Source organism: Lonchura striata, chromosome 3 (genome assembly GCF_050655825.1).
Source record: "Lonchura striata isolate lonStrDom1 chromosome 3, ASM5065582v1, whole genome shotgun sequence".
Classification (NCBI taxonomy): Eukaryota; Metazoa; Chordata; class Aves; order Passeriformes; family Estrildidae; genus Lonchura; species Lonchura striata.
In genome coordinates, this window is record NC_140705.1 from 51,767,586 (window position 1) to 51,782,284 (window position 14,699).

The following is a 14,699-nucleotide window of genomic DNA, read 5'->3' on the forward strand; positions in this document are numbered from 1 at the left end:
GGAATTATTTTCCAAATTCCTCAGAGCAGTTTACTGGCATACAGCTGATGCTTAAAAGCAAAATAAAAATGATAATTATGCTAAGAAAGGTTTGGAAAACTTGAATGTAGAGTGAACAAAGTCTGAACAAGTCTAAAGATAAATGAGGCTTATGACTCTTATAAAAGACTGCAAAAAATGTGTGACATTGCCTCCTTTAGAAAGTAAAATTTGCTAGTGTGGGAATTGGGTAGTGTTTCCTTTTGAAAATCTGTTAATTTTGCTTACAAGCCCTTTCTTCTCCACCAATGATAGTTTTGTTTTATTTCATGTCCTTATGTGCTAAGTAATACCTGTTTGAGCCTGTAGGAACAAGAACCTTTCTTACTGTTCTGATGGGTAAAAATCATCTTTAATCCTTCTATCAATAGTTGATAAAATGGAGATCTGTTTTTGAGCACCTATTGTGCATTTATTTAAGCAGAAAATATGTGTTTTATCTCTGTGTTGTGTATCTAATATATATATTCTTTGTTTTATTCCTCCTTTTCACTCTGACAATAGGAGAGGAACAAGCACTACTGGATTTCTGGCAGGATTTTTTTGTATCCTCTATTCCTATTCTCCTGTTAATAATCTCTTTTTACTGGAAGCTTCTCAGAACATGGACTTGCTCTGTTCTTGTATTTGTAGCCTAGCTAACACAGCAGGTCTCTGACTCTAATCAAGCCTTAGGATTTCTACAGTGCAGCTAAAATGAGTAACTCTTACAGAAACTTCTAACAGTCATTTGAATTTCCAGAGGTCAGTCTGACTTTTCAGAATAAGAGCAGAAAATTGTAGCACAAAAGCTGTGCATAAGGCCAGAAGATAGTTAGCAGAACAGATTCCCCCTGCCCCCCCTCACTGTCAGGAGCATTGTACAATGACTCTTGAGTCATGCTGGGGGCTGAGATTTTGATCTACCTTGCTCACTGCTGTCAGTTGTCCTTGCATTACACTCATCAAAGTAGTCATTTACTCTTTGGTGTCTTCCCCTCCCACACCTTCCCAGAAGGAGCTATCCGGTTTGATCTAGCTGATGCACAGCATCAGCAGTGTGTGCTACTGTATGTTTGTTCCCACTTTGAGGAAGATTATAATAATACCTTTTTCTGCAAACTTACAGGAGAAGGGAACTTTGCCTCTGTATGATGTGCTTATATTTTTCCGACTCTGTTGCACTTTGAAAGAAAGGACGCATGAGAACTAGAAGCTTGTATTTCTGTTGACTGAAGCCTTAGTTTTATGATGGAGTTATAACTATTTACAAAAGTGGACTTAAAAAATTCCTAAACAAGTGATGCCTGACTTCCATGAGAGTTAGGTATGTTACATGCTTAAATGCTTTTCAAGATCCTACTGTAAGTCCCTAATCCTTTCTACCTACTTCAGAGTTGTCACTGATGCTTGAGCACTTGAGGGCGGCTTTGTATCTGTCATTATTTCAAAATGATGGAAGTTGAGGAGGATTTTGTCAGTTCAAAACTGATTGCTGTGTTATAAATAATAAATTACTTTTCTTTAATCAAAAATTTTACTCATACTTCTGCCATTGAGCACATGGCTAATGCTTGCTTAGGTTATTACAGCTTTAAGATGTCTATTCAATGGAACAGATGGAAAGTAATTTTAATAGGAGACCTGAAATGTTCATGCATCCAAGTACCTGATGATCAATCTAGTGCTGGCCCGTAAGTGTCCTGGCATCTGTTTAAGTAAAGTTCTTTAGCAGTGTTGCACAGGTAGTTGAGCACTAAGGGGTTTGCTTTTGGTGAGAAACAACCAAAACTCTGAACTGCTGCCTGAGGAATGCTGACATTTGTGCTTTCTTTCTATAAGCATGTAACCAGTTACCTTCTCAGAAGAGAGCCTCTTGACACCTGCCTCTTGACAGTATTCCATTTGCAGGTTAGGAATATAATGGAGCGTAAAGGACATGGGGAGGAACAAAGCAATTTGGATTGTCATGTATCTTACAGCAGTACTTGTGAGGTGTTGGCATCACAGGCATTGGTGAATACTAGTATCTGCTTCACGCAGGTCATGATTTTACTTTGTGTTCATAGTATGGCTGCTTAATTCCTGAGCTGCTTGTATATTGAAATAGCAGATAATGACAAAATAAACTGATAACTGGGGGATTCAAGGATGAGACTTTTCCAAGAACAGTGAGTTTTCAGCCAGTTTTACAGTGAGACAGAATGCATGAATGTGTAAGATAAAATAAAGCTGGTGCAGATATCCTAAATATAGCTTTGGAGGTCAATTCTGCTTCAGCTGGTGCTTGCATCATTCCCTGCAGCCAGTGTTGTGGAGTTAAATCAGAGGGAGACTGTGGTTCCAGGGAACTTAGCATATGGTAATCAGATAAGTTGCCATATGTTACCTTACTAACATATGGAGGAAGGAACACAGTCGGTAGGGGAATTTCTAAACCTGAAGTGAAAGGCAGCTGCTCTGGTGTCACTTCCCTTGTTAGCTTCAGTATCTCACAGCAGTGTGCTGCTTGTATAGATTGGCTTGGGAGGCTTCCAGGTGAAGAATGCAAACCTCTGCTCACTTGCAGGAGTGATGCTCAAGGAGAAGGATTCTGAGCCAGTGGCAGGACCATTCTGGACTCCCTCTTCTTACAGTCCTATCTTCTGTTTCTTGTCTTGATAAAACAGTGGCTTTGATTAAATGTTTCCAAAAAAATGTCTACTGCAGGGAGAATTATATTCCTCTGTTTGGGCTGGATGGTATCCTTACAGCTTGAAATTGCAGAGTTTGGTTAAATACTAGGATCTCTGGAAAGACTAATCTGCTCTGTCTTCTGAGTGCTTTTATGATTTAGGTACTGATCACTCATGATAATAGTTCAACTATAAATTTTTATGTTGCAATTTTGAAATATGTAGGGCCTAAAATACATAAATAAAACTCATATGACAAAGATATAACACTTGATGGTACTCTCAAGTTACATATTATCATGCAACTTTTTCTATTTTTTTTACTTGCTCCTAAGAGTTTGCATATGTTTTTTTTCAAGACCAGAAGACTAAAAGCTTGCAAGTATGAAGTTAAAAGCCTGTGCATTCAAAGAAAGATATTTGCTTGAATTTTCCAGTCTTCTCTTGTCCTGTCCATTCCCATTTTACTAGTGAATGAAAAGCTGGTATTTGAGACTCCTAATGCCCTAAGGCAGATTTGGATGAACTCACTTCCTTACTGGATAATTCTCTGTCTTATCAGATGCATGTGTGTGATGGTGAGCATAGATGACACAGAGGCATTAATTTAGCATAGTGTCAGCTCTGTTCTGGGCATGCCTTTGTGACCTCCAGAAGCACTTGACTCAGTCTCTCTAGGTACCTGCGAAAAGCACGAGTTTGTGAGATTCATTTAGCCTCTTAACGCTGCATGTGTGTATCATTCTGTGGGAACAGGCTAACTCCTTTCTCCTTTTTTTCCTCAGCTAGAGGATGAAATTTCAACTTTGCGGCAAGTGCTTGTAGCCAAAGAGAAGCACCTGGTTGAAGTTAAACAAAAACTTGGCATAAGTCTGATGAATGAACTGAAGCAGAACTTTAGCAAAAGCTGGCATGATATGCAGACAACTTCTGCGTGAGTACTGATCTTTATACTTACACATATGAACATACCATGTTTTTCTAAAAGTTTTTGGGCTGAATTAATAGCAACATTGTAGAAAGAACCACCCACCTTCATCAAGTGCTGTCTGAAAAGTCATTTGCTTTTTTTTTCCTCTTCATTTGACAACTGAATTTGGCACTTAAGGAGAAGGAAAAGTGAGCTTCTCCACAACTGAGCTGAGCTGGGAGTTGACAGCAACGATGGCAGAGGGCAGTGGCATGCATCATCCAATAAGGAGCAGTTTCACAATACCTGATCAAAGACAGCAGAGCAGGTCCAATGACGGTAAAGAGGGTCAAGCCAATAATTCAGATCTCCAAGTGCCTCCGTACTGATGAGCCAGGTCCAGGTCAAGCCAGAGAGTCAAATGTGTGAGTTCAAGATCTGTGAGATACCTGGCCAGAAGGTACCAGGCGTATCAGTAATATGACTTGACCTTAAATTCAGTTAGGCTTTAGTATAGGTCCCAAATGAAGGGAAGAGGTGCTTAACAAGGGTTCTCCCAACTCTTGCACAACATTTTTATCACAGTCTTACTCAAGGTTTCTGCAGTGCCAGATCTCACCTTGAGCTGCCAAGTTCAGGAGAGTGGGGGGAAAAAGCCCTAAGAGTTCCTCTTGGTGCATTCAATGTGCTGACAGAGACTTGGTCAGCATATGTTAAAATATGTTAATATGTACATTTTTTCATTAAAAGAACTATTCTATTTTCATGAGAAGTTAAGGCATAAAGCCCTTAATAAAAATACAGTTTGCATGTCTCCTGTCTCTCACTGTTGGACAGTTTCTCATCCTGGCCCTGCTTCCCATGACATGTCATTAGTAGGGGTGCCACTGTTGCCTTGGTGAGGCTGTCTGGCATGTGCGAGGAGAGAATAGTCTAGAGACACTAAGCTTTAGAAGAGAGGAGGGACACAAGACATCTGAACTAGAATTACTGGGAGACACTAGCAAAATTTTGAAGCAGAAAATTTGGTAGCAAGTTCCCAGATAGGTTTTCATTTTTCCTCCCCATTGATATTTTCCACAAGATAGACTTAGAAAACTTTTTCAGCATCATAGCTGCTACTTTTTATTTGAGATGAGTTTCAGAAACTACAGTCCATTAGGTGGTAAGTGACCAAAAACTGTTACGTGGAACTGAGCAGCAGGAGTCCCATTTGTGCCGCAGAAAATTCTCATGTTTATGGTCCAACTACTCTATAATTCTGATGGATTCTCATGCCAGAACACCAGTGCTGGTACAAATCATAATCCAGCATTCTGAAAATGGATGTTTGTTGGGTAATGGAGGTGATTAATCGTTGCTGTTCCAAAATAGCAGTGCTGTACCAAAACAGCATTATTCACCAAGATTCTCTGATTTAGGAAGGATGAAAAGCTTGTCTAAAAAAAAAAAAGTTCTAAATATTTACATACTTGTAGTTTAGGTTTCTAAACCTACAATTACTCATTTTAAATTTTAAAATTTCCTGGGTTTAAGAGGTGAAATTTTGTTTCACTTAGCTAGTGTGCTTTCCTGTAAGTTTAAAACTACTTTTCTTTAGCAGGGAACTTTTCAAACCCATAGAGCACCAAAGTTTTTGTCTACTTATTGTTAATGTTTTTAAGCTCTCAATTCAGGGATGCATTCTTAGCTTTAGAGTGGACTTAGAGGAAGAGGGGTGGACTTCTCTCAGTAACCATCCTGTAAACTGTGTTTGACCACTAGTTAAGAGTCATGACCTAACTTACAGGATGCATGCTACCTCTACGGACTAAATTTAAACTTGAGATTTTGACTATTTTAAAGCATTTATATTTTTAATGGTTGGCCACAAGCTCCTTGTTAATTTACTATTCTATTCAGTGCACTGATGTTTAGTATAATCTATTATATTGTAATATTATGTGGGGAAGGCAGAAGGCTCTGCTATAGAGGACATCAGTAACTAGTGAGCAAATGATTGCCTTGAGTTTGGTTTGGTTACATGGTGGTAAGGCATTCAACTGGAATTGCTTCCCCCACACACCTTTTTAATGGTTGGGTTTTCAGTGAATAGAGGTGCGTGGATATTCAACTTCTAGCAATGCAGGCTTTTAATATTTTAAAAATAGATAATTCATTCTTATTTAGATGCTAGAAGCAGGGTCATGCTGGTGGATTTTTGGTGATATTTATTTTAGGTTAAGAAATAATTGCAGATGTCTTTACATGGATATTTGTAAAGACCATATTTTAATTTTTTTAATTACTGTTCTCTTACAAAAGAAAGGTTTTATATAACCTGAATGCATTGTATTCGGTTGAAGCTTCTTGGTAGTGCTTCTGTAAAGTTCCCACAGCTCTCCTTACCTCCCATACTTCAGATTTTCACCATATAGAGGATTAAGGTAGAAGATAGTATTTATGAAAATTAACCTGGTTTTATACAGAATGACAGAATATTTGAGGTGTTAACAACAATGTCAGGAGACTGTCTAGTCCAACTAACTCGTTCAATCAGGACCAGCTAGAGCAGAGAGTTCAGGACTATGTTCAGTCAGGTTTTGAATATCTCCAAGGATGGAGATTCTACAGCTTCTCTGGGCAACCTGTTCCATGTTCAATTACTCTTGCTTTTTCTTAAATATTAAAATATCAATATATTTTACTATTTCTTGCACTGAATTTGTGCTGGTTGCCTCTTGCACTTTCACTAAATACCACTCAAAAGGGCTTCCGTCTATCTTCTTTCCTCTTTTCATTAGGTTGTTTATAGACATTGATGAGATCCTTCTGTGGTCCTTCCCTAAGGTGACCAGTCCCAGCTTTCCCAGCCTCCTCATATGAGAGGTGCTCCAGTCCTTTACCATCTTTTTGCACCTTTGCTGGACTTGTTCCAGTTTATCCATGTCTGCCTTGTACTGGGAAGCATGGAACAGGACCTAGCTGTGGCCATAACCAGGGCTGACAGGGGAAGGATCACTTCACACAACCTTTGTTGCAAAGGCACATTGCTGACTCATGTCCAGTTTGTTCTCTACCAGGATTCCAGGCCTTTTTCTGCAAGGCTGCTTTCATCTGGTAGATCCCTAGCCTCTATTGGGTTATTAATCCCAACCTGCAGGACTATTTCATTGCCCTTTGTTGAATTTACTGAGACTCCTGTTGCCTCATTTTTTTTCAGACCAAGTCCCAAGTAATTGTATTCTTCAATGCAATTACAGAACTGCATTTCATTATATATGGAGAAGGTTACAAGGCTTACTTTAGCCTTTCACGAGTCCCTCATATTAAGCACTAAAGACTTAGATCCACAAGATATCTTGCCCTTTGCTGAGCATTTATGTTGTAACCATGCTCAGCTTTGTCCCTCAGCTTTTCATTTTGTCTTTTCTGTAGTTCTTTGGAAAAAAACACATAAGACGTAGTTCTGTCGTCTTGGGAGATATTTCAATTCTACTGAGTTTCTAAGGAGCAGTTTTATCTGTAAAATTACCCACCAATAAACTCACTCCAGCCTAATAGCTCCCACTAACTTCTTTGCCATCTTTTCTTAAAATGTTATCAACTGTTATAAAACATAAACCTTCTCCGTTTTAAATGGTTAACCTTTCAACCCATGGACAGAATAATAACTATGGAGAGAGCTTCTAGGGAGATGAAAATACTTGGTTTGCTGCTAAACCTCTCCAAAAAAAGAAATACTCCAGACATTCAGACCACGGTAAGCATCAGTACTGCCATGGCAAATAAATTATTAGAAGAGCTAGAAAATTAGAGGAAACCCATTCTATCTTCAAGGGCTGCAGTAGTGAAATGATGTGAATTGTTTCAAAGTCAATATGCTTAGTGATTCCAACAGGGGGGCTGGGAAGCCTTTGGTGTGATGGAAAGTGGACCCCCACAAGGCTAATACTCAGGATAGAAATCTGAAAAAAGCTGTTTTCAAAATGGCTTTTCATCTTTTGACCTCTGACTGAAATTTTCACTTGTAGAAAGGGAAAAGCTCATGAATTACAGGCCAAAATCAAGAGAACTGTAAGTGCTGGCTCCCAACAGCATGTTTCCTAGACAGCGCCCTGGGCTTTTCTTAGATAGTTTCTGCCTTTTCAAGCCTTTTTAGGAAGGTTTCAGTGTTTCTCTGTTCTACCATGTGATATTTAATTAAGATTTGGGACAAGAACATTCAACATGGACTTGACCTTTTCCTCCAGAGATAGATCTATTCATTGAATACTGGCTGAACTATGTAAGTAAGCTTAGTTCTGCTGATAGGAAACCTGAAGACAATTGCACGGGTTTCAACAACCATTGGGAACTTACTGTTTTATAGTTCAAATTTCTGCCAGGTCATAGGAAAATAGAAGGTAATAGTTGCACTGCATGTGTTTTAGGCTTACAATCTATGGTACATGCAGTATTTGTTATTATAACTTTAAATATACAGTAATGTGTTCCAAAGTTTCAGAACTTTTTTCAGTAAGTCAGATATAATTTGTGGACAGCCACGGTCCTACTGTGACTGCTAGGAATTAAGTAAACTGTTCCCACACACATGCTTCTTGTGAGTGGTAGTAAAAGAAATGTGGGTGTTTCTGTTCATTGCAATATGTAATCACCTTTTGACATTTTCTTCTCTAAATTTGCAAGTAAATGTAACAGTTGTGTAAGTGAAGAAATTGTGTGTTGGCTTTAGCAAATACATTACCTGTGTGAGAGTCTGTGCTATATGGAAGTAAAAGGATACTCTCCTTTCCACTACCTTTGCTTCCTTTGAGTCAGATCAGGCAGCCTTTACGCTGTCTTCAAAGAAAATTATTTTGCTGCTTTTCCACATGTGTCTCTGGCCTTGAATTTTAAAGGGTAGAGTAATAAGGAGAAAAGACTTCAAGAAGTTAACTTAGTCTGTTCTCATTGCTCCTTGTCCAAAAGGTGTATGTCCATTTGTTTGCATGAGAACCTTCAGCTAATGGAAATTCCACAGCAAGGTCAGGTGATCTGTTCCAGACCTTAGTTTCTCAGGGAAAAACCTATTGTAATTATATTAGGGCACTGTAAAATATATACATGTATATTTTAGTGAACTTTATGTGTGTATATCTAACTGTAAGGATGGGAAGGGAGTCCTGAAGGTAAATTGAGATCTCTGAAATTAAAAGGATTTAAAAATATCCAGCAAAGAGTTAGTCAAAAAAAGGGGAAGAGGAAAGGGAAGGGAAAGGAAATTAAAGGGTGGAAAGGAGAAAGGGATGAGAAGAAAGGAAGAAAGAGAGACTGGTATGTGTTTAATCTTGCATATTTTTTTTAATCTAATGTACAGTGCATAGCCCACAGACAGTGTTACTGATACAATTTAAGGTGGGATGAACTGCCTCTAATGTCTTAAGATCATCTGTGCTTCAGCAAATGTAATTTGGCTTTTCTACCTGGAGCATTGCCGTAGCACTATTCTATGCTGCATTGCACAAATAATGCATTTCAAACAATTGTATCCCATATTTTTCCCACATGTTTGAAGATTACAGTGTAGTACAGCCCAGAATATTTGTCACCTTTGTCTGGCACCTTTCCTGATCTATGACTCTACCCAGCCTATTGAACAATCAAGCGTTCACCTTCCAAGTGCTGCACATAGATTTCTGCTGCAGCCTGCAGAGGTTCAGTTCCCTGAGTTCTCTCCTTCCTCTCTCTGTGGGCGAGGAGCTACCTGGGGCATACTTCCTTAGATTTAGGCGTATGTACCCATCCAAATGCTTGCACTGTTTCAGTTAATTCTTAACATCCCTGGCAATGGAAAGAATGACAAAAAATATGTCTGTCATTTGGTTTTGAAGTTGGAATGAATTTCAGGAGAGTACTAAAAAAACCTACCAAAACAAAAAGCCAACATAATGCACAACAGCTTAGAGTTAATTTGTGGCAAAAAAAAAACAAAAAAACAAAAAAAAAGACAATAAGAATGCTCGTAGAGAATGTTTTATGTACCTTTTATCTGTCATATATGCATTTATCTCACTTGAGCATTAGCATAATTTAGTTAATGCTGAGCCCTGTTTCTCCCAGAAAATCAACAGAATAAGAGTTTTGTAGCTGAGAGTTTCTCAGAGATCTAGATGCTTTAGATCAATTCCAGAAAAGTCATTCTTAAGATGACTAATGGTTAGAAAACTGAAAATAAGTAAGCTCCATAGGGCACAGGCTGTGCTATCAAGCTCTGTTCTACTGTATGGTTTTGCTGTTAATTGTTTACATTCTGTTGTATCTTCTGTGAGCCTTACCACAAGTGAGGGTTTCTCAAATGGATTAATTTTGCTAGCAAGCATTGATGGAGAGGCATAGTGCTGAATGAAGATGTACTAATTAGCAAATGTACTCATTTTTCAGAAGCTGAATTAAAATTCTATGTCTTTATTTACTGGAGTACATCAAATGTGCAGCATGACATGCAAAATATAAATATTATATGTGTAGCCTACTTCTGTCATTACGCTCTGTATTGCACCTGTGAATTTAACTCTGCCAGGTGAAGGGCAATTCTGTACTGAGATGAGATGAGATAATTGTCCTGTCATATCCTGCAGATAATGTTGGCCATTTAAATGTCTAGTTCTCTCTATATGGCTGCTGCTTGGCTGTTCTCTCTATAAAGCACTCATTCCTTCACATGTTGTGTTTTATGAAACAGTATCTCCTTATATTTCCTTTCACTGTCTGTAAAAATTACAGTGAGATATATATAGTGAGATCTGGTTGTCACAGGATAGCATAACCTAAATGTAGTATATGTCAAGTGAAAGTGCAGTCAAAATATGCTGCAAATCTGCTTTGTCTAAATAGTATTTTGCAGTACTGAAGATGTGAGTTGTCTTTAAAGCTCCTTTTAATTCTGTTAGGCATGTTATCAGAATATAACTGCAATATGAGCATGTTTTGTGATAACCTCTAATAATCACTTTTATAAATAATTGCTTCTGTTAAAGAAATACCCTATTTTAGTAGTTGATGGATTAAATTCTTAGGTTAATGTCATATATAAAGGTAATGTTCATATGTTCAGAGGTGAGTGTTATTTACAAGTTTACAAGCAGTTGATATAACTTACTAGTTTAATCCATCTTGTATATGAAATACATTATGAATATTGTTAAGTGCTGAGTGAAAGCACAGAATATGACCCTTGTTAACTATTACCAGCAATTCTTCTGTGCTACGGGGTATTTTCAGATGCCACAAAATCAGAGCAGGAATTCCTACTCTAACTGAATAAATTGAGTAGTCTGTTTCTACTTTTGCTGATGCTACTTGGTGTACTGCTAATGGTACCTTTATATGAGTGCAATGATCTATTTGTGTAAAAGCGCACTCAATGATTTGGATGGAAGGTGGTCTTTCTTGAATCCCTGTGTCCTAAATTATCCGTGTTTGTTTTTGCTGGAGCATTTCTGCCTGTAAGTTTTGGGGTCACTGGTTGACCTGAGCTGCTGGCTGACTGATTCCTAGGATGCTGTCAGCTGTATCGATGAGCTAGTGGTCAGCACCCACCTAAGGATTGTCAGCAGTGGCTGCTGAAAGGATGGGAGTGCCCAGGTGTTGTAGATGACTTAGCATGCAGAGCACTTGGTGGTGTATACATACATAGAACACTTTTTCCAGTTAATAACTGTTTTTACCTGGAATATCCAACTTCACTTCTGCAGGTAAGGGCTGTTCAGTGCATTAAAAGAAAAGTACAAACTGCTGTGTGTTACGTGAGGTGATGAAAACTGCTTGGTCAGAGATTAATGTGCAGTACAACTGAGCAGATTCCCAGTTGATAGAGAGAATATGTTGAAGAGATCATTGTTACCAGAGTGCTTGGTAAGATATCAAATAGATGCTGTAAATATGAAATAACTATGAGGATAAAAATATCTGAGCCAAAATACAGTGCATCATACATCCAAATATCAAAACAACACATAACTAACTACAGGGAGGCAATGTAATCTGTGGAAAGATTAGTGAAACTTAGTGAAACATGTAATGATGGAGAGGTGATAATGGGCAGGGGGTTTGATTTTTAAGCTTTTAGAGAGCTCTGTTGAGATCTTGTCTCTGCTGGCAGGTATTGCATGTTGTGCTCCATTTTCACTTTTGTTATTTTGTTGTTCCTTAAAGCTCTTCTTCAGCATTACTGAAGAGAGGAAGGGGCATGTCATAGGTCATTTTTGCTGAAGTTGGTTCTGAAAAAAGACTAGTTGTGTAACAGTTTTAGTTGGATTTATGCTTTTATGTAATGTCAAAAGTATTAGGAACACAAATGCAGTCTCCATGTCTTCCTCGCTAGTGGAAATACTGGAGGAAGTTTGGTTTATAGGATTTACAGAGAATTTTGCTGGATTGTCAAAATTAGTGTAGTTTCAGCCACTTCCCTGAAGATATGTTCTGACCAATGTAATGTTCAGAAATATGTAGGGGACTCTAATGTTTCTCAGTGAAATTTGGGTCTGTGCTGTAGGACGCATTTTGGACTGTTCTGTAAATAGTTTTACATTGTATGAAGAATTTGGAGTGCAAAGGTAAGATGTAGAGATATTTTATCATAAAGTTAAATGTGCCTATAAAAAGAACTAACTCCAAGGTGTCATTTCAAAAAAATAAATTTAGAGGGATATATGACAACTATTTTTACAATGTACATTCAACCTGTACATAAATAGGTTGTGCTACAAAGGACCTTTTAGTATTAGAAGTCAAATCTTGACAACCTTCATGTTGTCATCAGCAAAATTCCACTTGTGCTGAATAGCTTAGGAAGCTTTTCTGTTAGAAAATTCTTTAAGACTTAAATGCCACAGGCAACAGAATATTTGATTTTTTTTCTTTTTCATAGGCAACTCTTACCAAAAAATTATGTGCTTATAGTTTGACAGGAGCATCCTTATTTTAGGGCCTCATCCCATTCTAGTGTATGAGAATATATCTACTGTAAGCAAGAGACTGACATCCTCTGGTTAAGCTAGAGGATGAGGGCTCAGTGAAATAAAGAGTATTGCATTCTTGCCATGTCAAAGGACGACTGGCTAAGAAGAAAAGAGATTTGGTAAAAGACAATATTTTCCACCTTCTCTGTATTGTACTAGAATAAATAAAACAAGAATAAGCATTCTTCCTTTCTAATTATGATTTATGTTCCTTCTGTCAGTGTTGTCATTCAACACTGTGAATGTGTTTGGTTCAGCGTATCTAACTGGAAACTGCTAGAGATTCCATACCCTAGTCTTCAGTTGCTCCCTGTGGATTGCCTTGTTAGTCAGTGGAAACAAGACAAGCACCTTCATAGAGGAGCCCTTTCACTTGGCACTTTAAGAACTTGTTAGGTCAGTAGAATGTTGTGGCTTAGGAACATAGAATCAAAATATATCGTCTAAAAGGACATTTTGTGGCCTCTGCCATCAAACCGGTGATTTGTAAAACACAGTCCTGAACAGAGGACTTTCAGCAATAGGTCCTGCTGGGGATAAAACTAGGTGACATAAAATGTGATGTGCCATACTGCAAATGATAATCTTATTTCCCCTCCTTCCTCCACAGAGTTATTACTTTCATATACATAATAATAAGGAGAAAATACCCTGTTGTAAGGACTTAGGCAGTAGGATTTTTTTATCATTTGCCAGTGTATTTTGGTACACGCTCACAATCCTATAGTTTTTGTTCATAGGAAAATGAGAACCAGTGGAGTTTTACTTCTGAATTTTTCATGATCATTTCTTCTTGTTTGCCAACATACACCACAGAATGGAAGACTGATTATAGGTGCTCTCCTTTTGTTACTAGGTCAGTACTTCTAATTCTGAGCTTGTCTGCGTCATTGGGAGTATCAGTAATCAGAAGGAAGCTTCTGACATGCTCAGAATTAGTTTAGTCAGCAGAAAATCATCTGTGCAGAAAAGCTTACTGATTACTTTGAGAGTGCAAGCTACCTGTACTGAAGGGTCTGTATGGATTGGAGCGTGTATTCTGAATCAGTAAATTATGATGATTCTGTGTTTGAATCTGCATGCTATAAGTGAAATTAGTGACATCTTTTAAAAGAATTCAGTCCTACTAAGAATATACATTCACTCTCTAGGTTTCTTCATTTTTCTTTCTCTATCCTTCCCCAAACCTTCTTCCTTTAAAGAAATTTTAAAAAGTGAAAAAAAAAAAAAAGGAAAATTGTGGAATGTGGAAACAGATTTGATAATTTTTTTTTCTATTTTAAATATCACAGAATCATTTTGAAGTGTATCTGTTAAAGGTACCTAATATGATAATAATACATAGTATGCTTGAAAAGAGCAGAGCTGTATTTTACCTGATTCTTTTCCGTGCTTCAGATACCAGATTTTGCCAGAAGGTCAGTGTCTGGTGAAAGAATACTTACTTGATATAAATGTAATTTTCTGTAAACAGAAGTTGTATCAAGCAAGTATTCAACAAATCACTGCATTCTGCTTTTAACCAGCATCTGGGGGGATGTGATCTGCAAGGGGGGAAAAGAGGATTGCTAAGTTAAGGATTGCTCTGGAGAACACTGCACTTAGGAAGCTGAAATGGGCATCCTCACCCATGTTTATTTTGAGCCACAGTTACTATGCTTATTAACATTTCAGTGGATGGGATTTTGAGAGAAATTAGTTGCAGGGATTCTAGTCTCTCTTTTTTAATACTTATCACTATTTCTGTTCTATTTTTTGTTTCCAGTTACAAGAAAACACATGAGACCCTGAGCCATGCAGGGCAAAAAGCAACAGCAGCTATCAGCAATGTAGGAACAGCTATCAGCAAGAAGTTTGGAGATATGAGGTATTGGTATCTACTGCTTCTCTGGTCTTATTTAGAGGAATAAACATATAAATCATTTGTCAGTTCTTCATCCCCTTCTACATTAGTGTTTTAAAGGTTCAAGTAGTTTGTAGTTAGAGTATTTAATAGCATTCATGTTTTTTAAATGAAAGAAGGCATAGTGATAACCAAAGATAGAATTTTTATATACATCCTGTTTTTTCTAAAAAAAAAGTATATTCAGAAATCCTTATGTAATAAATTTACAA

At 37.7% G+C, this 14,699-nt stretch overlaps 1 protein-coding gene across 5 annotated transcripts in view; it reads left to right on the plus strand.

Moving 5' to 3' along the window:
* Positions 1-14,699, plus strand: part of TPD52L1 (TPD52 like 1) — a 48,898-nt gene that overhangs the window by 19,729 nt on the left and 14,470 nt on the right. For all 5 annotated transcript variants that reach the window (XM_077782236.2, XM_085575111.1, XM_077782234.2 and 2 more), the window contains exons 3-4: positions 3,479-3,627; positions 14,350-14,451. In XM_077782236.2, the coding sequence (XP_077638362.1) occupies positions 3,479-3,627; positions 14,350-14,451 (251 nt within the window). The remainder of the gene's footprint in view (positions 1-3,478; positions 3,628-14,349; positions 14,452-14,699) is intronic.